Genomic DNA, 22,287 nt, shown 5'->3' on the forward strand with positions numbered 1-22,287 from the left:
AGGGACACCACTTGTTACTTTTCATCTGTTAGTGCCCCCAAGTCCTCCTCGGTAGGGCTGCTCCCAATCCCTTCGTCCCCCAGCCTGTGTTGATACTGGAGGTTGCCCTGACCCGTGTGCAGGACCTTGCACTTGGCCTTGTCAAACCTCATTAGGGTCACATGGGCCCACTTCTCCAGCTTGTCCAGGTTCCTCTGGATGGCATCCCCTCCCTCAGCTGGGTCGACCGCACCACTCAGATTCATGTCATGTGCAAATGTGCTGGAATTGCTAAATTGAAGAAAAACTCCCTAAATTTGCAGTTTGATTCTTAGATTCAGGTGTGAAAAAGTTACTGACTTTAAATGCAAAAATTAGGCAGATTGCTCCATCCTCAAAAAGCAGCTGTGGTGGTATCTGTTGCGTTATTAAGGGCTCCTTTCTGAAGGCCAGTGGGTGTGCTTAGACCTCTGTATTTCTGTGTGTCTTGTGCTGAATCTAGATCTGGGTTTCTGTTCAGCTTGGCTACGACCTTCTTTGTTACCTGCGTTGGACAAAGCTGCCTTGTAACTTGTACTGCTGGTCGAGGCCGAAATGATGGCAATGATGGGTGTTGCAAAACAATAAAGACTGGAAGGAAGCAGTGGCACTCTACGTCATGACAAAATGTACACCTGAAGGAAGGAAATGAGCGCTACAGAGGAGTTTTGCATTGTGTGGGGGACTGTGGCTGAGAGTTTCGCAGTCTTATGTAAAATGAATTTAGAAGAAGAATGTACCTTTACAAAAGCTTTATCTTTAAAAATACGGAGCTTGCTAGCCAGAATTTATGGAATTACTACGTACTACAGATTTTTTTCTTCTGTTTTCTGAGTGTATTTGTGTTTGCAGCTTTAAATTATTCTAAAAAAAAAAAAGAAAAAAGAAAAAAAACCCACCCAACCTAACAGACAGGCTTTGAAAGGATAAAGTGCTTCCTTCCTTGTTTAACCAAAAACACCTGTGAACAGACCTGTTCTTTAAATGAACAAAGCAAAACTTGAAATCTAACAAAATATAGACATTTCAATGGGAAAAGAAACTGAATAAGGGAAATTACAGGAACAATTAATAATGAAAATGTAATATCTATGTAATGCATATGAGTGTACAGTCTTCTGGTATATTTGCATTAATTGTATGCATTTACCTAATTTCTTTTATTTTCAGGCCATGGAACATCCTTTAATATAGATTGTAATGTCTGTTCATGTTTTGCTGGAAACTTGATATGTTCTACGCGTCAGTGTCTAACAGAGCATAGTTCAGAAGATGAACGTCGGAAGTTTACAGGTAACTTTCCAAACTGTGGAAACTGTAAGCTTAATATTCTTAGAGTGAGCATTAGCTTCTAAATTCTTTCTACAGTATTAATGGAAAATACCTGATAATTTGTTTTTAATATGTTCTTTTAACTATTTATTTTTCTCACGTCCAACCTGCGCTTCTAAAAATACATACACCTTTTAAAAAAAAAGAAGTCAGTACTGAAAAATAAAACCTCAGCTAGTATGTAAAAATAGGTAGAGATAGGGTAGTGCTGCTAGGGACGAGAGATCAGGAGTTTGGGGAAAAAATGGGGAGAGCTGAGTAGAAGTAGCGAGGAGGCAGGGCACAACCTTCCCTGCCTAGTTCCTGTAAGTGTGTGTGCTACAGCCTGGCTGAGTTACAGCAAGGGGTGGAGGCGTCTGAAGGTGCAGCACATCTCTGTGTTTGCTGGAAGGCAAAGACATCTTGGTGACCCCTCGTGTCTCTTCTGTCACAGAAAATAAGCATGCACCAAATTCCTGTGTTGTGTGTTGGTTTTGCAGGTTTACCATGTAACTGCGTAGATCAGTTTGTACCAGTGTGTGGTCAGAATGGACGGACGTACCCAAGTGCATGTATAGCTCGTTGTGCTGGGCTCCAGGACAATCAATTTGAATTTGGATCGTGCATTTCCAAGGATCCTTGTAACCCTAACCCCTGCAATAAAAATCAGAGGTAAAAAGAGAATGTGTTTTTAAGCTTTTCTTTGGCATCATCTACTTGTAAAGCAGATTCACTTTTTCTTTGAATGTGTTGTGCATTGTAGTAACATTCTACTCAAACACCAAACCTGTTTGAAGTAGCTACTTTTTATTTGCCACTGTTAGTAATGGACTGTAATAATTGCCAGTTCTTGGTTCTGTTTAGTGCTGTATTATTTAAATTCATTATGCAGATCTCAGTTTTAGCAATAAAAGAGAACTGATGTGTACTTTCAAAAATGGGAGAATTCAATTTTGTTGAAGTGGCAATAAGTGTCATTTTACTACTTTGTTTCATAGCTTCTCCTAGTAGTTAAAAAAAAAACCCACACCTGAATTCAAGACTTGGATTCAGTCTTGCTTATTCAGTCGATAGTCTGTGCTTTTTATCTCTAAAATAGGAAAATACGAATCACTCTGGAAGACTTAATTAAGAGTTTCTCTTAATTAGGTTGATATCTTATGAAAAACATGTCCGTACAATGTTTGTTTTTTCAATGTTGGAAAAAACAAAATCTGTATAGATGAACATATTAAAACAAAAATATGCTCTGTACTGGTGTCAGGAGAAAAGACAAACCGACCTTTCTTACAGAAATCAAAGTCTGTGGCTCATAATGTTGGTCTCTGCCTTCAGTTTTCTCAGTGGTGTGCAATACCGCTGTCTCCTTTGAATTTGTACATTTTTCTGTTTTGAAAGCAAGCCACCATAAGAATTTGTATAATACTGTGCTTTAATGAAAACTGATTATAGCAATTTTATTTTTTCCTGTTTCTGCACTTCAAATGCCTTGATGCAGAAAACTGCAGAGAAAACACTGTCGTTTTGTAGCTGTAATAGCCATCGTGGCATCAAAAACTGGAATTTCAAAGCTGCGTTGTGGATGTATGCTTTTTACTTTTCATATTTTTTGATTTGGAAAATATAGAGAGGTTTTTCAGTTTCACAGAATAACCATTATTCGTATCTCAGCTGGTAGTTTCAGTAAAGCACTGTACACAATACACTTTTCTGGGTCAGTTTGATAATGTAGCATAAACTAAACATGCTCATTTTAAAATGTCTCAAGTGCTTAGAATCTGTTTAAGATCTTACATTATACTTAAAGTGTTTAAATCTCAGAATTTCTGAGTCTTCCCTAATATAAAAGGCAAAGGGGTAATGGGTAGGCCAGCAGCGCTCGGCGAGAAGCTGGATGTATTGTACGTAATCCAGTGGTAGCATCGTTCTCATTTGTAGCAGGAGGAGATTGTTAAAAAAAAAAAAAACCCTTTGACCTCTCATCAGTCTATTCATCAAACTCTTATTGGCTGGCATTTCTCTGGCAGAGAGATGTCTTGCGAGGCATTTGGCAAATGTTTTGCAGTGAAGACCATGGAAGGTACATATTTAATATAAAGGGGCAAGAATTTCTGCTGTTTATTGCTCCTTTACTTCTACCTGTGAAGGCTTGAGAGGGATGATGTGCCCAAAAGGAACATGTGTTAGTACTAGCTTGTTCCGTTTGTTTGCAGTCATCCCCAAGACTGGATGTGATATAATACTGAACCTACAAAGCTAGAATTCAATTAGATATATGTAATTGAAACCATATAATCTTGTAAGTCTGGTTTTCACTACCTTCTCAAGGAAGGGTGAGACTAGACCTTTGAAATATAAGCTTTTTCTCTTGCAGTTCACTGTTTTCATGCTTTCTCTGGTTTTCCTTAAGTATACATCTACTAAATGAAGCTTGGGAGTAGGTAACAAGTTTATCCAAGTCTTTTCTGAAAATCCATTGAAAAATACTTGGTAAAAGAGTAATTTTAGTGGAAACTGTGGTTGTGTTCACATTGACCAAACGTGGCGTGAACCAGTTCCAGGTTTGTGATGAAACCTGAAATTGGCTGTTCTGAATTCTTTATCATCCATATTTCCTGCAGCTCTGCTGAACCACAGTTAGCTCTAAAGTGCTGGAAAAGATTTAACTGAAAATATTTTCCCTGAATATTTTGAGACTTTAAAAAAAAAAAATCCTGTGACATGATATGGAATTATTATTATTATTACTTTATGCAGGTGCATACCAAAGAAACAAGTTTGCTTGACTAGTTTTGGAAAGTTCGAATGTAGTCAGCACGAATGTGCGCCAAGGCAGTTAAATTGTGACCAGACGCGGGATCCTGTTTGTGACACAGACAATGTGGAATACAGTAACTTATGTACTTTGCACCAAAAAGGAAAAAGTTTAGCATACCGAGGACCGTGCCAGGTAGGAAGTGGTTCTAGCAATAAATATCAAATCTTCTTTGTTCTTTGATGTTCTGCTTTGCAATATTCTGTTTTTTATAGCTTACAAAATGTTTTCATCGAAAGGAATCCTTTAAAAATGTAATTTTGACTAGTATAAAAAAATACTCTTGCAAAGTTATATTCAGAATTTTGTCAAGTGTTTCTCTGGTTTAGTTAACGGTTGTATCAAAACTAGTCAAAAGCTTTGCTTATGCTTTCTTTGAGATAATACTCTGATATTTATATTAAGTTTTCCTATATTTTTCACTATTAAAACTTGCACTGAGGTATGTTTGAAGTAATTATTGCAGTTCCTTGGTTAGTTAAATGCTAGGTTTCACCAATTTCAACTTGTTTTAAATAGAAATTAATGCCCTGTTATAAAAAGTCTTCAGCATTTTGTGTGATTGTGCCCCAGGTTTACCAAGTTCATTGTTCAGGATCTATTTCCCCTAAGTTTTGTTGGAGACTCGGCAGTCTGTAATATTTTTTTAGTTAGCCTGGACTGGATTAGTCTTCCTGTTAATCCCCAGGAAGGATTAGGGTTAGGTTTAGTTCTTCATCCTGCTGCTCCATCCAGTGTTGGTAGACAAGCTGTTTTCTGTCACTTTACAGGAAAGTCAGAAGCTACTCTTTTCAAAGTTCCTGGCTTTTCATCTCCAGGGCTTCTTCAAATGAAGAAGATTAATTCTCTTAGTCTCAACTGATGGATATTCTTAGAAGCACAGAACGCTTTTTCAGGGTTTTTCTGTATTATAAATGCTATTGCTCTTTTAACCCACTTCCAGTTTCTGCCTTTCTGTCTTTATACCTTCTTTTTCTTGCCCTTTTTCAGCAACCTCGTTAATTCTTCTCATTGCACATCAGATATCTCAGATACTCAGAGAATGTTCAGCCCTTGAACAGTAAGAATCAAAGGACTATTGCATGGCTGTTTTCTTCTTCTGCAGCAGTTGTATGTCTAGTTGTATCCGTGTTCACGAAGTCTTTGACACTGCTAGCTGTTCGGTTTTCATTCTTCCTTTTATAGGGAAGATGACTGCAAGATATGAAAATATTCAGGGTGCTCACATTTACTTGTCCTTGACCTGTTTTGTTATTAGCTTAGGTGTGTAATGTAGAAACTGTAATTGTCTTGCTATTAGAGGATATACAGTGATCATATAGCTGTGGTGACTTACTGGAAATATCAGTTTAATAAAATATTTAGACCTTAGCAAGAAATTATGGAATGAGTTGTGCCATTTCAGGAGACTTTGGACAGACCTTGTCTGCAAAGAGTCATTAATTCCATTTGCTTCTGTCCACCTTCAGAAGCTGATAGTGGCTAATTGACCTCTTGAATGTGGTGGACTAATGTACATGCACAGGTGGGATAGGAAGAAACTATATTACAATTTTCTTCGATTTTTACATGTGTTTGAGTCAAATGACATGCTAGATACGTTTTTCTGAGAGAAAATGGACACAAATGTATTTTTATAGATGTAAAGGTCAGCAATATATTTGAGGTGTCTAGTGACAGATTCTGTTTGTTTGAAATAAATGTGTACATTTAGCTTCTCAAATAATGTTAGAAATACACATGTACACACATTTTAAGAACACAAAACCAGACATGAATTAATTGATAAGTCATTAGTTATTAAATTGATTTATTAATAAAATATTTCATAATTAAATTGTAATAATCTTTATCAAATAAGTTAATTTAAACGACATGGTCATTTTATTTACGCATTAGTACAGAACAAAAATTGTTGTTTCCCAAAACATGTCTTATTGTACATTTCTCAGATTCCAGCTTACATTTTTCTGTCGCCTTCTTTAAGTACTTACTCTTTACATTTATTAGCCATTCATAAACTAGCAAGTTATTTACTCTAGATTTCCTACTTCTTTGAATGTTTGACAATATTAGCAGCGAGTTCCTCTTAACTTTGGTTTTCCTAATGTTAAAACTACTCCGAAGTTTTGCCTGCTGCAGGAATAAATTCAGCTTTGAAACATTTCCCTGTGTTTCAGCTGTTTTGCAAATCGGTGGAACCTGTATGCGGACATAACGGGGAAACCTACAGCAGCGTCTGTGCTGCCTATTCTGACCGCGTGGCTGTGGACTATCACGGACACTGTCAGGCTGTGGGCGTTCTCTCAGACTACGGTTTTCATACGGAGTGTGCCTTCGTTAAATGTCCCCAGCTTTCTGCTGCTGGCTGCAAACCGGTTGTTGCCCCAGGTATGTTCATTCATTGCTGAAGTTTACTGAAGACAGGAGAGAGTCTCCAGGCTAGGTGTATAAATATGCGTATATTTGGAACAAAAATGATGTTTTAAAATATTATATTCCATAGTGTCTTTGAGACATCCAAGAGAAAGGATGAAGTAGAGATCTTTACTTAGGGCTAGAACAAGCCAGTGTCAGGACTGAGCTGACTAATTCTGAAGTGGAAAGGCATGGGCTTGAGGAGTCATGCTCCTTCAGGCTTTAGGATCTTGCAGCTGTCCTCACAGGAGAAATGACTGAGGTCTGTGGTGTCTGGGGTAGAATGGAACTGGAAATCAGATGAGTAATTTTTAGGAAGTGGCAGCACAGATACCACACTGGAATGCCAAACTGTCGTCAAAGTAGAGTTCCCAGAAGAACAAAGATTGCATTTAAATAGAAGACAGATACCATATGTATTTACAGTACTGTGAAAGAGGAAGGCAGTAGGTATAATTTTGCATTTGTGCTGGTTTGAACTGAGTTTTTACTGTTTTCACAAATATTTCCTTTCTGAAATAGTAACTAATCACAGGTAATACACAGAGCAAGGAAAGCTCAGCTGTTAAAAAGAAACAGTTTTACAAATTTATCTCATTCACTGGTTTGAAAAAGGGTCTTTGTGCTTTGGTATTACATTTAATATTGTAAAAGTCACTTTATGAATGTGAATTACATAATAAGTTGAGGGTGAATTAAATATACAATCTTGGGTAGAAAGTTGGAATATTAGCCCTTTGGTTTCTGAGATAGTGAGGAAAAACATTAGGAGAAATATGACATGCTTCTGTGTTAAACATGAAATCTGTCAGACAAGTCCTTTTCCCCCCCTTATTATATAAAGATTCTAAGCTCCAACATGATATAACTGCATAAATTGATGCTTTCATGTCCTAGCTATTTCAGCTCTTGAAATTCATCGTTTTTGTAGTTGCCGACGCATGCATCCGTACAAAGCCTTGGCTTGTAGTGCACAAAGTGCCCGTGGTTTTTAACTTGGAACACCGGATCTTGAAACAAATGAAAATTCATCTTGTTGTTTCATGTTGATAGTAGTGAATGGGCATTGAAAGGTGACTGCTTTTGCATTATAAATGTTTTCAACGTTAAAAAATCTTAGAAATTGTGCAATTCTGTTATCAAATTGAAATACTTTGCTTTGGTAGTTTTGCTGTTTTCATTCTCAGCTAATATTCAACTTCTGACCTCTTCTTATTTATGCGCAAAAAGACTATTTGCTTTTATTTCTGAGATTTTTTTTTTTATTTACATAGGAGCCTGCTGTCCACTATGTGCTGGAATGCTGAGAATCTTATATGACAAAGAAAAGCTGGATACTTTTGCAAGGGTAAATCATTTAATCATGCCTTATGTGAAATGGTACATGGAGAAGTCAGGTTACTGTATACTCTCTCCTGAAAAGTTAACACATTATAAAACCAATTATTTTTTCAGTAGATAGTGTGTGGTTTGGGTTTTTTTTTTCTTTGTGCAGTTTATGCTTTCCTTTATTTCTTAATATCAGGTGTAGAAATTGAATTACAATGCAAAGCAAAAGAGAATTAGAGTAGGCACATACAAACACATTCAGGTTTGGACTTTAAATGAGTTGTAATAGTAGACAAACGATATGGGATCTGCATCTATCTCATGGGAGCAATACAGTGTATATTTGTTATTATGGCCTTTTGGTTATAATTATTCTGCTGACTCCTAATGTAGGTAACTTAGTTCTGACATTGTCTTATGTTTAAACTGGATTCTTTTACACTCTTTGGGTTATCTAGATAGTTGTCACTGATTTTGTTGCTCATCAGCTAAAAATGTTGGATTTTAATTTAGTATCTCTGTAATTGAGACATGAGCATCCTTCATTACTGCTCTTTGAAAACTTCCAGTTTAAGATGTATCTTCTGATGTTGGTTGACTATTGGTGAACACAACATACTAGGCCTAGACTCCCCATGTGATGTAAAAAAGGACTGCACTTTATTGACCCCTGCGTTTATGCTACAGTATGTGGAACAGAGCAAAATGCATGATTTTTGGCACGACATCAGAAGAAAATAGAGTAATATGATGATCATGCCTTGTGAAGCAAAACAATTCATGTTTGCTTCTGCACATGATTTGCATTTTTTTAAATATCAAGAAGAAAGAGAATTTTGTTAAAACAGTATAAAATTATGTTGACCTTATTCATATGTTTAGAAGTAGAGATAATTAACTATTATTGTAAAAACACAGAAAGATTTAGCTTGAACAGGACCCCTGAAGATCGTCTCGTCCAACCCCCTGCTCAAAGCAAGGTTAACTCAGGTTAGGTCAGCTTGGCCAACTGAGATTTTAAAACCTCCAGAAGCAGAGATTCCACAAGCTGAACGCCGCTGGGCTCTCTCCAGTTTGTCAGTGTGGACTGGGGGGGAGGAGGGAGACGATGACTTCTGCTGGCTCTGTTCTCACTGTTGCTGCCCAGTGTGTGGTTGGTCTTCATCGCAAGGGTATGCTGCAGATCAATGTTCTACTGATTTCCTCTCAGAGATTTTGTGTTTGTGTGTGTGATGACCAATTTTGCTGAGTAACAGCGTCTACTAGGTCATGACCGTATCCTGGAATGTCTTCCAGTTGTCATCTCTAATGGTACCAGGTGACCACTGCAGCTTCTCAGTTCATACATTACAGCATGTGGCTGTGAAGAAGTAGTTTTAGTTAGAAGAAGGCTTTCTAGTTAAAGAAATTTATTGGACTGAGTCATGTAGTTATTCAAGTAGTTGGTGATAACTGTCTTCTCACCTACTAAGTATCCTAATACTTGGATTAGGGTACTTAGTAGTTGCTTTTTTTCCTTCTTTTTTCCCCCCTCTCTCTTTTTTCTTCCTTTTGTCACCACAGTCTTGCTGACTTTCTCCTCTCTTGCTCACCTAACACCACAATACAGTCTTCAAGTTTTCAGAACTCATACATATCTATATATATACACACACACATTTAAAATATGTGGTCCCTCAAACATTCAAGTCAGCATTTTCTTAGCTCATACTAGAAATTACGAAAGTTTGACTGAAGCACTCTCCTTTGGAAACTTAAATCAGGGGTCATCCAATAAACTGCCAGAGATCTCCATCTGGTCACAGCTGCCTAGAGTACAGAGAGTTAGAAGCTCTGTGCCTTTGTTACTCCAGTGTGAGTCAGCGGCCAGCTAATATCTCCTAATAATAGAATAGAAGATGCCCAACTGTGCATCTGAGTAGATGTGATACTTTTGTCATCTACATGAAATTAATGTTAAGAACATTGATCTCCTCTGATTCCATCAATAAAACTATATATAACTATTCCCACGACTGGAATGTGTCTCTTGATGGCTACAGGCTGTTCAGAAGGGACAGGCAAGGAAGGAGGGGTGGGGGCGTTGCCCTTTACATCAAGAAAACACTACAGAGTGAAGAGCTGTCCCTGAAGAATAACCACGAGCAGGTCGAAAGCTTATGGGTAAGAATCAGAGAGAGAGGCAACAAAGGGAACCTAGTGGCTGGTGTCTACTACAGGCCGCCAGATCAAGAGGAGCTGACAGACAAAGCGTTCTTCCTCCAACTCCAGGAGGCTTTGCGCTCGCAGGCTCTCGTCCTACTGGGGGACTTCAACCACCCCGACATTTGCTGGAAAAGCAACACGGCAAGCTGTAGGCAATCCAGCAGGTTCCTAGAATGCATTGAAGACAACTTCTTAAGCCAAGGTAATAAGCACCCCTACCCGAGGGGATGCGATACTAGACCTGGTAGTCACCAATGCGAGTGAGCTCGTTGGGGATGTCAAGATCGGAAGCAGCCTGGGCTGCAGTGACCACGCGCTGGTGGAACTAACGCTACCGAGGGAAATGGGAATAACGAAGAGCATAGTCAGGACCCTAAATTTTAGGAGGGCAAATTTCCAGCTCTTCAAGGAGATAGTCAGAAGGACTCCCTGGGAAACGGTCCTCAGGGACAGGGGGACAGAACAGAGCTGGCAGGTCTTTAAGGATGCATTCCACAGAGCGCAAGAGCTCTCGATCCCCAAGTGTAAGAAGTCGGGCAGAGAAGGGAAGAGACCGGCATGGCTGAGGCAAGAGATGCTGGTCAAACTAAGGAAGAAGAGGGAACTGCACAGGCAGTGGAAGCAGGGACTGGCTTTCTGGGAAGAGTATAGGGAAGCTGCCTGGTTGTGTAGGGATGGGGTCAGGAAGGCCAAGGCACAGCTGGAGCTGAACTTGGCAAGGGATGTGAAAAATAACAAGAAGGGCTTCTACAGGTGTGTCAGCCGGAAAAAGATGGTCAAAGAAAGCGTACCCCCGCTCATGAGCGAGACCGGCGAACTGCCAACAGCAGATGAGGAGAAAGCTGAGGTACTCAACAACTTTTTTGCCTCAGTCTTCACTGGCAACCTCTCTCCTCGCCCCTCCCAAGTTGATGGATGGCATGAAGGAGACCAGGAGGGTAAAATCCCTCCAGCTGTAAGTGAAGACCAGGTTCGGGACCTCCTGAGGAACCTAAATGTACAGAAGTCCATGGGACCTGATGAGATGCATCCCAGAGTCCTGAGGGAACTGGCTGATGTAGTTGCCAAGCCACTCTCCATGATATTTGAAAAGTCATGGCAGTCAGGGGAAGTCCCCAGTGACTGGAAAAAGGGAAACATTGTGCCTCTTTTCAAAAAGGGTAGAAAGGAAGACCCTGGGAACTACCGACCTGTCAGCCTCACCTCTGTGCCTGGGAAGATCATGGAACAGATCCTCCTAGAAGATATGCTAAGGCACATGGAGGCCAGGGAGGTGATTCGAGACAGCCAGCATGGCTTCACCAAGGGCAAGTCCTGCCTGACCAACCTAGTGGCTTTCTGTGATGGTGTAACAAGAGTGGACAAGGGAAAACCAATGGATGTCATCTATCTGGATTTTTGTAAAGCCTTTGACACGGTCCCCCACAACATCCTTCTCTCTAAATTGGAGAGCCATGGATTTGATGGGTGGACTGTTTGGTGGATAAGGAATTGGTTGGATGGTCACAGCCAAAGGGTAGTGGTCTCCGGATGGAGACCAGTGACGAGTGGAGTCCCTCAGGGGTCCATACTGGGACCGGTGCTGTTCAGTATATTTATCAGTGACATGGACAGCGACATCGAGTGTACCCTCAGCAAGTCTGCAGATGACACCAAGTTGAGCGCTACGGTTGAGACACCAGAAGGACGGGGTGCCATCCAGAGGGACCTGGACAAGCTGGAGAGGTGGGCCTGTGTGAACCTCATGAGGTTCAACAAGGCCAAGTGCAAGGTCCTACACCTGGGTCGGGGTAATCCCCGCTATCAATACAGGCTGGGGGATGAAAGGATCGAGAGCAGCCCTGCTGAGAGGGACTTGGGGGTACTGATAGACGAAAGGCTGGACATGAGCCGGCAATGTGCGCTGGCAGCCCAGAGGGCCAACCGTGTCCTGGGCTGCATCAGGAGAAGCGTGGCCAGCAGGTCGAGAGAGGTGATTCTGCCCCTCTACTCTGCCCTGGTGAGACCTCACCTGGAGTACTGTGTTCAGCTCTGGAGCCCTCAGCACAAGAAGGACATGGAACTGTTGGAGCGGGTCCAAAGGAGGGCTACAAAAATGATCCGAGGGCTGGAGCACCTCTCCTATGAGGACAGGCTGAGAGAGTTGGGCTTGTTCAGCCTGGAGAAGAGAAGGCTGCAGGGAGACCTGATTGCAGCCTTTCAGTACTTAAAGGGAGCCTATAGGAAAGATGGGGACAATCTTTTTACTAGAGACAGCAGTGACAGGACAAGGCGTAATGGTTTTAAAGTAAAACAGGGTAGGTTTAGGCTGGATATAAGGAAGAAATTGTTTACAATGAGGGTTGTGAAACACTGGAAGGGGTTGCCCAGAGAGGTAGTGGAGGCCCCATCCCTGGAAACATTCAAGACCAGGTTGGACAGGGCTCTGAGCAACCTGATCTAGTTAGTGGTGTCCCTGCTCGCTGCGGGGGGGTTGGACTAGATGACCTCTAGGGGTCCCTTCCAGCCCAAAACTTTCTATGATTCTATGACTATAGGATTTGTGCGCAGCTCTCGCTTTTCACAGTGTAGGTGTGAATATAGTGTAAACATCCATTGTACTGGAGATGGTTAAGTCTCAGTAGATGGAATCATTCCTAGAAGTGCTAGCATAACTTTAACCAACCCAAGAAGTCAAGCAGTAGTAATGTTATCCCTATTTTAGTTCTGACAGGTGGTTCATATGAGAAAAAACTGCTTCGATTACTGAAGAGTTCTATAAATCTGACTTTGTTTTTTTTTCTCCCCCCACCCCTCTGGCCTTTTTGGTAAAGACAGAAGGAAACAAGTGTCAGCATTTACACAGAGTGAAGAAACACTAGAGATCTGCTAAAAGTCTAATCTAATCTACTAGATTTCTAATCTAAAACATTAAAATCCAAGTTTGTCACTATCGGTCAGCCTTGAAGTATCCATGCACTTCCGCTGTAAGATCGTGTGAACAGGGTATGCTGATCAGTCGGCATGTCAGACTACGTCTTAATGGGGCTATGACAGGGAAATGGCTCAAAGATCTGGTAAAAGAAGTGTTGTGTGACACCTTACAAATTTGATTCATGTAGTCTACTTGGATTTCCCAGATCTCCATTTGTTAAGGTCCTACACCAGTGGTCTAAAAAGAAACAAAGCTACAGTAGGATAAGAAGGATGGATCTATGGCACCTAAAGTTAGAAAACAGAACACAACCGAATGACCATAAGTCACAAGCAAAGTATTTATGTTGGTGTCTGCACTATTCAACACATCCAAAAGTGACCTGGAAAAAAGGTGAAAAACCTTTGAGGTGTGGAGGTCCTTAAACAGGCTGAACATCTACAGTCAAATTACTGTTTGTCAGTTACAGACAGCAGAATTTTAAGACAAAAATAGATTTACCTGGTCGTGATGTAGTTATCTTGAAATGTCACATGTTCCCGTACGTAGAGACATATATGTGTCTTCACAAAGCCGTAGCTCCTCATTTCTGGTGGCTCTTGGAACAGGTCCTGTGGTGGTAAAGAAGTCCCAGCTGGTAGGGCTGCCCTGCCTCTTGTTTCCCAGCACAGGAGTGCAAGCTGCTGTAAGAGATAGCCATTTACGTTATTTTGAGGTACGTGATACATATACCCACTAACCATGAAGGTGAAGAAAAACACATATCAAAGCCATCATTAAGTTAAGAAGTAAATAACTTTTCCCCTTCTTCCTTTCACTTTTTTATGGTTTTGGGGGGGTTGGTTTGGGGGTTTTCTTGCTAGAGATTAGAACTGAGTATTTTAGTGGCTGAAGCAAATCTTCTGGCATGACATCAAGTTATGAAGACTGAAGAGGAGAAATGTAATTTTGCATAGTATCACATCATTCATTAAGTTCTTTATTTTCTTCCAGGTAACAAATAAAAAGCCTATAACAGTACTTGACATACTTGAAAAAATCCGCCTGCATGTCTCAGTGCCACAGTGTGATGTGTTTGGATACCTAAGCATAGAATCTGAAATTGTGATTCTCATCATTCCCGTGGATCAGAACCCCAAACCATTGCAGGTAGACCGTGTTATTATTTTGTTTACCCAGCATGGACTGACTTCATTTTTTATATGTTTACACTTTACTATTTTCAATGTAGCAGTTTTAAAATTTGCATTTTCCTGTGTACTGAACACATGGGGATTTCTCTAGTGACTCCAATCTGAACAGCTAGCGTAATGGATGGTAAAATGTGTCTTGAGAATCCTGCGTTTCTGATAAGAGGCTTTTGAGTGTGGGTAACTAGAGGGGAGAGGTGAAGGCAGGCCAAGGAAAGAGTAGTATGATTTTTGTTTAAAAATTAATAAATGCAGAACCCTCAACTTCTATGGCTAAAAAAACAGAAAATATAAACTGAAAATAAATAAATTACTGAATGATCTGTTAAATTAATATTAATTGTATATTAAATGCATACCTGTGTATGAAATAGTACTCCTTCATCTCCAGTGTAATGGTTAAAAGTAGATGGAAGTATGTGTGGTATTAGGCTGAAGCACGTCGTACATATTGATAACATATTAATGCATTGCACACGTCTTGATGTTAAGGAGTAGTTCCTACCAAAGAGGATCTCTTGGTGCTATTCTGAGACCATCCTGGTTTTGATATTCTTTTCCACGTTATGGTAAAAACTGCTGGGAGATCCCAAAACGCTATTACGACCTGAAAAAGGAAATAATATTCCAATAAACTGCCTGGCCTGTTGTGTCATAGCTAGTTCATGCTAGCAAACAAGAACCTAAAGCTTGCAGTATTAAACTCTCAAGGTAAACCAACAAATGCAGCTCAGTGTTCGTCCAGTATTTTCTCAGGAGCAGTTCAGAGCAGTATAAGCAAGGCTTTGGCTGTGTATGGTAGTGTTATTGTCTTGGAGCTGTCGCTTCATTTTTACTTTCTGCTTGTTAACTTGTACGAGACCAGTGAGGATATCCTCTTCCTTTTAAAAGGAACATAATTCTTTGCCATTTTATTGTTGTTTCTAATAGCCTTGCCTGGCCCTGCTGACAGCACTTTATAATAAAGACCCTTTGGAGACTAGATGTGACCTGACATGTTGATATGTCCCAGGGTAAAATCAAGGATTTAGCTTTGAAAAGGAAGTGAAGAGAAAACCTGCCCACAGTCTCTCTTATCTTTTACAATACAAACAGAATTCAGGCAGGTTCATTTCCTTGTTGTTTATTTTATAGTGACAGCTGCTTCCCATTTCCATTTGATTTCCACAGTCTAATTTTGCATGCTCAGTATTATTTATGGGATGGGCTAAAGTTACGGTATAGTGTGAGGGGACAGAATCACTGCCATAGACACTGCAGCTTGCGAAGTTTAATAGGGTAGTTGTTTCTCAGGCAAAGAAATATTGTGTGTATTTTGCTTGCCCATGCTACTGGAGCAACTCTCTTATGGCCAGCTTGGCTCCAGCTTCTGTCTCCTCCTTTAGCAGAAATAGCCCAAAATGTTACCAGGACTTAGGAAACAAGGTCTTGAGCATTGCCAGTCTGGTCAGCTCTTAGTCCATCTGCAGCGGGTGCTGCCAGACTCCTGGGGAGAGGAGGACTCTCTGGAATCAGAGAGGCCACCTGAAACCAGGGCGGAGCTGCTCGTCTCACTGGTGACATCCGTTGCTGAGCTAGAAGTTCCTCAGCTTTCAAAGCTTTGGGCCTCCAGATACTAAGTTTGTCACGTTACAACTTCACCAGGGGCAGCTTCCAAAACTGTTAAAGAGACTTAGCACTACATTCATTCCTGGGTTGCCGTAGAAGGTAAGGTGGAAAAAATGGATTTTCTAACATAAATGCATAATTATCATTGTGTGAGTGGGGGAATGGAAACCTCGTGTTTCTCAGGTTTTCCTATGACTTCCATTCTTCTCTTCCCTTCTCATAAAATAAATCAGTTTTCCCTGATTTGGAAGAAAAAGCCCACTAAGTAGAAAGTCCTGATTTTTCCACTGTTGCAGATTTCAAGGCAGTATCTTGGTCAATCAGGAAGTCAGTCCTTAGTTTTAGAGGTCCTTTAGTTATGATTTACTGTGATACTTTTGGCATCAACATTCAAAACACACCACCCACAATAACTTGTTTGTAGTTTGCTTCCTTCCTTCCTTCGTTCCTTCCCTTTTGCTGCTACTCAGGGCTTCCACAGTAGTTGTCATAAGTTTGCGGCGAGAGCTCCAATTTCTAAGAAATACTCCCCGAAATTATGTAAATCTTAAGTGCTGATGGGAATAGCTCAGGTTCCCTTTCTTGAATTTTGCTGTCTAGCAACATTTTTGCATTAGTATTTTATATGGCAAGAAGAGAAATAATAACCTTTTTTTTCCTTAGATTGAAGCCTGCAATAAAGAAGCAGAAAAGATAGAATCACTGATAAATTCAGACAGTCCGACATTAGCATCACACGTGCCACTGTCAGCTCTCATTGCGTCTCAAGTACAAGTTTCATTCAGCATTTCTTCTCCTGCTGTTGAAGTGGTGCCTGTTCTGCATTCCCTGTTCGTAAGCCTGTTATTCACCTTGTCAGTATTGGCATATTGTATATAACTGCTTAGAAAATACATGTGAGTATTGCAGTGTTTTATATTGTGAAGGACATTCAGAATTGTTGATCACTGAACCAGAAAACAAAAATTGTAGAAGATCTTATGAACCAATTTTTTGTCAATGAAGAACTACAAGTGTTTGGAATAATGTGAAAAGATGATTTTTCTATGCGTTACTTTTCAGATGACTGCTTCAGCACAATTAGATTGTTTTCCATTTATCTTGGAAACATAATACTCTGGAAGGCTCTGACATTACGACTTTATGATTTTTGTGAGAAGGGATCTTGTAGGGTTTTTTCAGGAATGAACAAAATAGTGGTCTGAGTTTATTGAAGAATGTTTGGTTTATGTTATTCACATGCGTATCAGTGACAATGAAAAACATGCACCTATTTTAAGCATCATTTCTGGAAGAAACAAATTGCTGCTACTTAATTACCTTACCAAAAATTTAAGAGTTTACTCTCATGTAAATATGCTTTCATATTTTATTATGAAGAAAACTAACTTGCCCTGGGCCTATTTCAGTGGATGTCTTTACTTAGGCTAGTAAAGATTTGCAGGACATTGGGCTCAATGCTTGTAAAATGACAATCAAGCTCTATACTAGTACCTGACTTCAGTGAAGAAATATGTTCTTTTTATAGTTTTGTACATTTCAGAATCTCATATCGGAAGCAAAATTATAAAGAATTTCAGTATCTATATTTAAGTGCCATTTAAAATATTGCAGTATTTGCATGTTATCTTAATGAAATTTATACTTTAAATGTTTATACAAACAGTATGTTTTATTCCTTATTGTGTTTTATGCACCTGACCGTAGTCTACATGAAGTATTTTATATCAGTATTATGACAGCCAACTTTTGAAGTACGTACAGAAAAACTTATTTTTGCCAGAATGCTGAACTTTGAATGAAAGCACTGAAAACATTTTGAACATGTATGTTGTTGTAGCATGTTTGTAGCAGTTATTTTCTGCTAAATCTTTTAAATGCAAAAATATTAAAGCTTTTTATTTTAATAAAACACTGTCATGTGTCCTAATTTTATAGAATTCTGCAATACAGATATATTTTTCTTTGTCTCTCAAATCAACACTTAACACTAACTGCGATTACATACATTTGACTCACACACTTTAATATTTCCAAACAAAGTACATTTCAAGGGGGGGGGGGGTTCAGGTTTTTGGTTTTTTACCAACTCTGTCACACGCATGTCAGTTTATGGTACAAGTGTCAGACACTATTAGCTACAGAAGAAGAATGTGAATGTCTTCATGGGGGACCCTCTTGGGTGAGGTTACAGTCACCTGCAGTGTTGTTTTGGAAGAGACTGCCCTCGCCTGCAGCTGGAAATCTGCACCGATGTTCAGGACAGGATCACTGCCCTGTTTGTACCCAAACCTTGAAGGCTCAGCCTCCTCCCGCGCCAGCCGAGTGACTGGGTGTGTATGCTCGCAAGCCAGAGGAGTGACTTACTCTGAAACCTCCATCGGCTGCTTTGCTAAGCACATCTCTGCTATTTGTTGTCTCTTCATGAGTGAAGAGCACTTTTATATTTTAACTGCGGCTGGACTCTACAAGAGTTTCTGAGCACGTTTGGTAGATGAGTACAAATGCACATAATCTTTGGAAGCGTTCTTGCCAAGTAACTCCAGGAAGATTCATGCACAGAATCATCAAAGTCTGGGTACAAAAAAACTTGTTGAGTATGTTGATAATCCACCTCGTTTATGAATTTTTTTCTGTGGATTCTGTAAAACCTTGGACACAAGAGCATAATGAACGCATTTGAAAAGCTTTTTGAACTGAAATGGGTTAGATGACCTCCCCAGAAACTGCAGGCAATTCGGATGGTTTATTGAATTCCTGATTTCTTTCCAAATCATCAGTAAGTAGCTCTTCATGTAGCCTGTTAGCTTGCGTAGCATTTAGCTGAAGCAAACTAAAATTAAAGGAATTATAAATGTCTGAAGAAAATATATCTACATATATATATATATATATATGTGCGCCACCTGGAAAAAAGAGTTAACTGCTTAAAAACACACCATTTGTGGAACAGAATATATAGTGGATTATTTTTTTTTTTTTTACAGCTGTGACTGTTTTCTTCAATGTAAGCTAACACCAAAAAAAGTTGCCTAAATTTGTATGGTGAACCTGGAAAAGGCAGAAGTTAAACCCAAAGGTTTTTGAATTCACATGCGAGTGTCCAGTACTTGCTAGAAAAGAGTGAAGATTTTGAGTGGTTATGTTAAATACGTACAGAACCAATGAGAATTCATATAATCCTAAATTCCATAACGTAAGTCCAGCATCCAACGTGTACTGGTCTTAGGTTCTTCTTGCTGAAGTATACTTCAGTATACCGGAGTATTTTCTAAGTTTTCTCAAGACCTCGGACTACCTCAAAGGAATGAAGAAACTGTTTACTTACGGTTTTGAATTCAAATGAACTAGGAGAAAAGGTGGAAGCAACCAAGCCCAGCTTTACTTGCAAGTTATGAAATTTGAACCTAGTGGGGACAAATCTGATACAGGTTTCAGTTAAGTTTTCCACAGAAGTGCTAATGATACTCTGTCACCATCTGTGTGGAAATCTGTGTCTGCTGAAGAAGGAACAGCAGTGGCAACAAGGGCACTTCAGAGCAGCACAAGCCTGTTTGTTGCATTTATAACACGACTCAGCTGAAACATTTACAAAAAAAAAAAAAATGTTATTTTATTGTCTGCTGAAAAACAGCTAACATCAATAACTGGCTCCAGAGAGATGCTTCCCTTCTGCTTCAGCTTGTTTAGTTTGTCTCTTCTCAACAGGGGTGGCAGTGAAGCCAGCGGTGCCTGTTTGTGCACCCATGGGAGCAGATCAGCCACAGGAACAAGTATCGGATTCTGGCTTATGCTTTCTGCTGTGAGTCCAGCAGGAGCTGGGATTGCTGAATTTCAGAGAAGATAAGGGTCAGTTCTGTGAGAGGCCATAAAATGGGCACTTAGAACCACAGCATCACTTCATAGCCCCGCTCTTCTTTCATGCTCTAGTTTTATGCTGGTTTACCCAGTGTCATAACTTGGAGATTTGCATGTATGTATCTCGATTGAAAAGTGTTATTTATACATCCTTACTGAGTTTCAGGACACACAGGTAACAAATATATTTCAAAACTTTTCAACACCCTCACTATTTCTAGGAAGTCCTGGGAGCATTTACTTGAGCAAATATGAGTGCTTTGTAAGACTGTGGCCTAGATGCTTCATATTTGAAGTCTGGACTGTAAGATGACGCTCTAGTCAAATTAATCCCCAAAAGGAAAAAAAGTAGCATTGGGGGAAAATAAATTTATCTCTCTGCCATAATTGTGCTAGGCCTGTAACTAGTGGTGTTCCCCAGGGGTCAGTACTGGGCCCAGTCTTGTTCAACTGCTTCATCAATGACCTGGATGAAGAGTTAGAATGTACCCTCAGCAAGTTTGCTGATGACACAAAACTGGGAGGAGCGGTGGATAAGCTGGGAGGCTGTGCTGCCATTCAGCGTGACCTGGACAGGCTGGAAAGTTGGGCAGAGAGGAACCTGATGAAATTCAACAAGGGCAAGTGCAGGGTCCTGCACCTGGGGAGGAACAACCCCATGCACCAGTACAGGCTGGGGCAGACCTGCTGGAGAGCAGCTGTGTGGAGAGGGACCTGGGTGTCCTGGTGGACAACAGGTTGACCATGAGCCAGCAGTGTGCCCTGGATGCCAAGAAGGCCAGTGGAATCCTGGGGTGCATCAAGAAGAGTGTGGCCAGCAAGTTGAGGGAGGTTCTCCTCCCCCTCTACTCTGCCCTAGTGAGACCCCATCAGGAGTACTGCATCCAGTGCTGGGCTCCCCACTTCAAGAAAGATGAGGAGCTACTGGAGAGAGTCCAGCGCAGGGCTACGAGGATGATGAGGGCACTGGAGCCTCTGTCCTACAAGGAAAGGCTGAGGGAGCTGGGCTTGTTCAGCCTGAAGAAGGCTGAGGGGACCTTGCAAATGCCTATAAATATCTGAAGGGTGGGTGACAGGAGGATGGGGCCAGACTCTTTTCAGTGGTGCCCAGCAACAGGACAAGGGGCAACGGGCACAAACTGAAGCACAGGAAGTTCCAGCTGAACATCAGGAAGAACTTCTTCACTCTGAGGGTGATGGAGCCCTGGAACAGGCTGCCCAGGGAGGTTGTGGAGTCTCCTTCTCTGGAGATATTCAAGACCCACCTGGACAAGGTCCTCTGCAGCCTGCTGTAGGTGACCCTGCTTTGGCAGGAGCGTTGGACTAGATAATCCCCAGAGGTCCCTTCCAACCCCGACCATTCTGGGATTCTGTGACTGTGCTCAAGTTGGTGTCACGGCATTTTTCCATCCACCCATAACTGTGCATTCTCTACCAGTTACTCACACAACAGCTCCTCTAACGCCAGTTAGATGCCAGCCAGTCGAGAAACACCGATCAGTGAAGACCACAGCAACCACACCAGGCAGAGTGGCAGGGTCCCCAGCCCTCTGCCACCTGTCCACTCACTACACACCTCTGCGCTGCACTACACCAAGCACAGCTGAGGTACCCAAAGCCATAGGCATCTTCCCTGGCATCGCTTATACCCCTGCAGCCAATGGACTGCAATACCGTTTTATAGACTTCTCAGCTCATTCAAAATTCAGTATCTTTTCCACTTCCAAATAGACCGTAAGCCAAAATGACACTGACAGTTAAGAATCAGACCTTTCTCCAGAAACGCCCATGCCCGATGGCTTTCAGTCATACATAGGCACTGTCAGCTGTTCCATACTTGGCTTACTTGGTGCAGCTCGATGCGTAAAATACCTACCGGTCTCACTGTCTCTAAGATACTCACCCACATCATATGCAAGGATGGCAAGCACTGCTATTGCTCCCATTTAACAGACAAGCACCCAAAATAAATTAAGAACAATACTTGCAAAGATATTTCTGGCCTTTACCTTCCCCTGATTTTATCACAAGGTGCTCTTCAACACACTACTAAGTAAAACGCTGTGTTTATAAAGAGCGTTTATGTGGAATTAGAAGATGGGCGCCCAGCCCACACCTGTGCTCCTGCTATCTGCAGACCAACACTCATCTCGGACACAACAGGCCAGCGCTGCCAGCACACACTGCGTGCGTCCCTTCAACTCCGCGTGCTGAACACACACAAATTCAAAGCAGAAAGAATTGCGTCACACAGGTTTTGGGATCTGGCACCCAAGTAAAAAGAGAAACGGCCACCACTGTGGCTTGCCTGTCCAGTCAGAACAGAAATGAGAAATGAGGTATGTAGGCACTAAAGCAAGGTGTTAGGTCAGACTTTCAATGCAGCACCACAACATTGTGTTCCATTCATGCATACCCTCAATTTGTCCTATTCACGGACATTTTGCAGAGAAAGGAGTGAAAATTCTTCTGACATTTAAAACAAGCCATGCACATTTTCTGGGGTTTTTTTGGTCTTTTTTTTCCCCTTGCTATTAGACTGCAGATTTTTTCTCTGTGCAGCTGTACTTTGCTACTTAGGATCAAGTATCTTTCCTAGAAAAATGTGCACACACTTGTTT

At 40.9% G+C, this 22,287-nt stretch overlaps 1 protein-coding gene and 1 long non-coding RNA gene across 2 annotated transcripts in view; one reads left to right on the forward strand and one right to left on the reverse strand.

The window, feature by feature from the left end:
* RECK (reversion inducing cysteine rich protein with kazal motifs) overlaps positions 1-17,685 on the forward strand; it is a 75,056-nt gene extending 57,371 nt beyond the window's left edge. The window contains 7 exon segments of the mRNA XM_075417019.1: positions 1,189-1,311; positions 1,830-2,001; positions 4,087-4,279; positions 6,325-6,535; positions 7,837-7,910; positions 14,004-14,159; positions 16,472-17,685. Of these exon segments, the coding sequence (XP_075273134.1) occupies positions 1,189-1,311; positions 1,830-2,001; positions 4,087-4,279; positions 6,325-6,535; positions 7,837-7,910; positions 14,004-14,159; positions 16,472-16,687 (1,145 nt within the window). The 3' untranslated portion in view covers positions 16,688-17,685.
* On the reverse strand, positions 7,908-14,783 carry LOC142360892 (uncharacterized). The gene is made up of 3 exons (XR_012763524.1): positions 14,560-14,783; positions 13,512-13,693; positions 7,908-9,251 (listed from the first exon to the last, which is right to left on the reverse strand). It is a non-coding gene; the product is annotated as an uncharacterized LOC142360892 (long non-coding RNA).
* Positions 17,686-22,287: the final 4,602 nt, after the last annotated feature.

The sequence above is a fragment of the Opisthocomus hoazin genome, chromosome 3 (genome assembly GCF_030867145.1).
Source record: "Opisthocomus hoazin isolate bOpiHoa1 chromosome 3, bOpiHoa1.hap1, whole genome shotgun sequence".
Lineage (NCBI taxonomy): Eukaryota > Metazoa > Chordata > Aves > Opisthocomiformes > Opisthocomidae > Opisthocomus > Opisthocomus hoazin.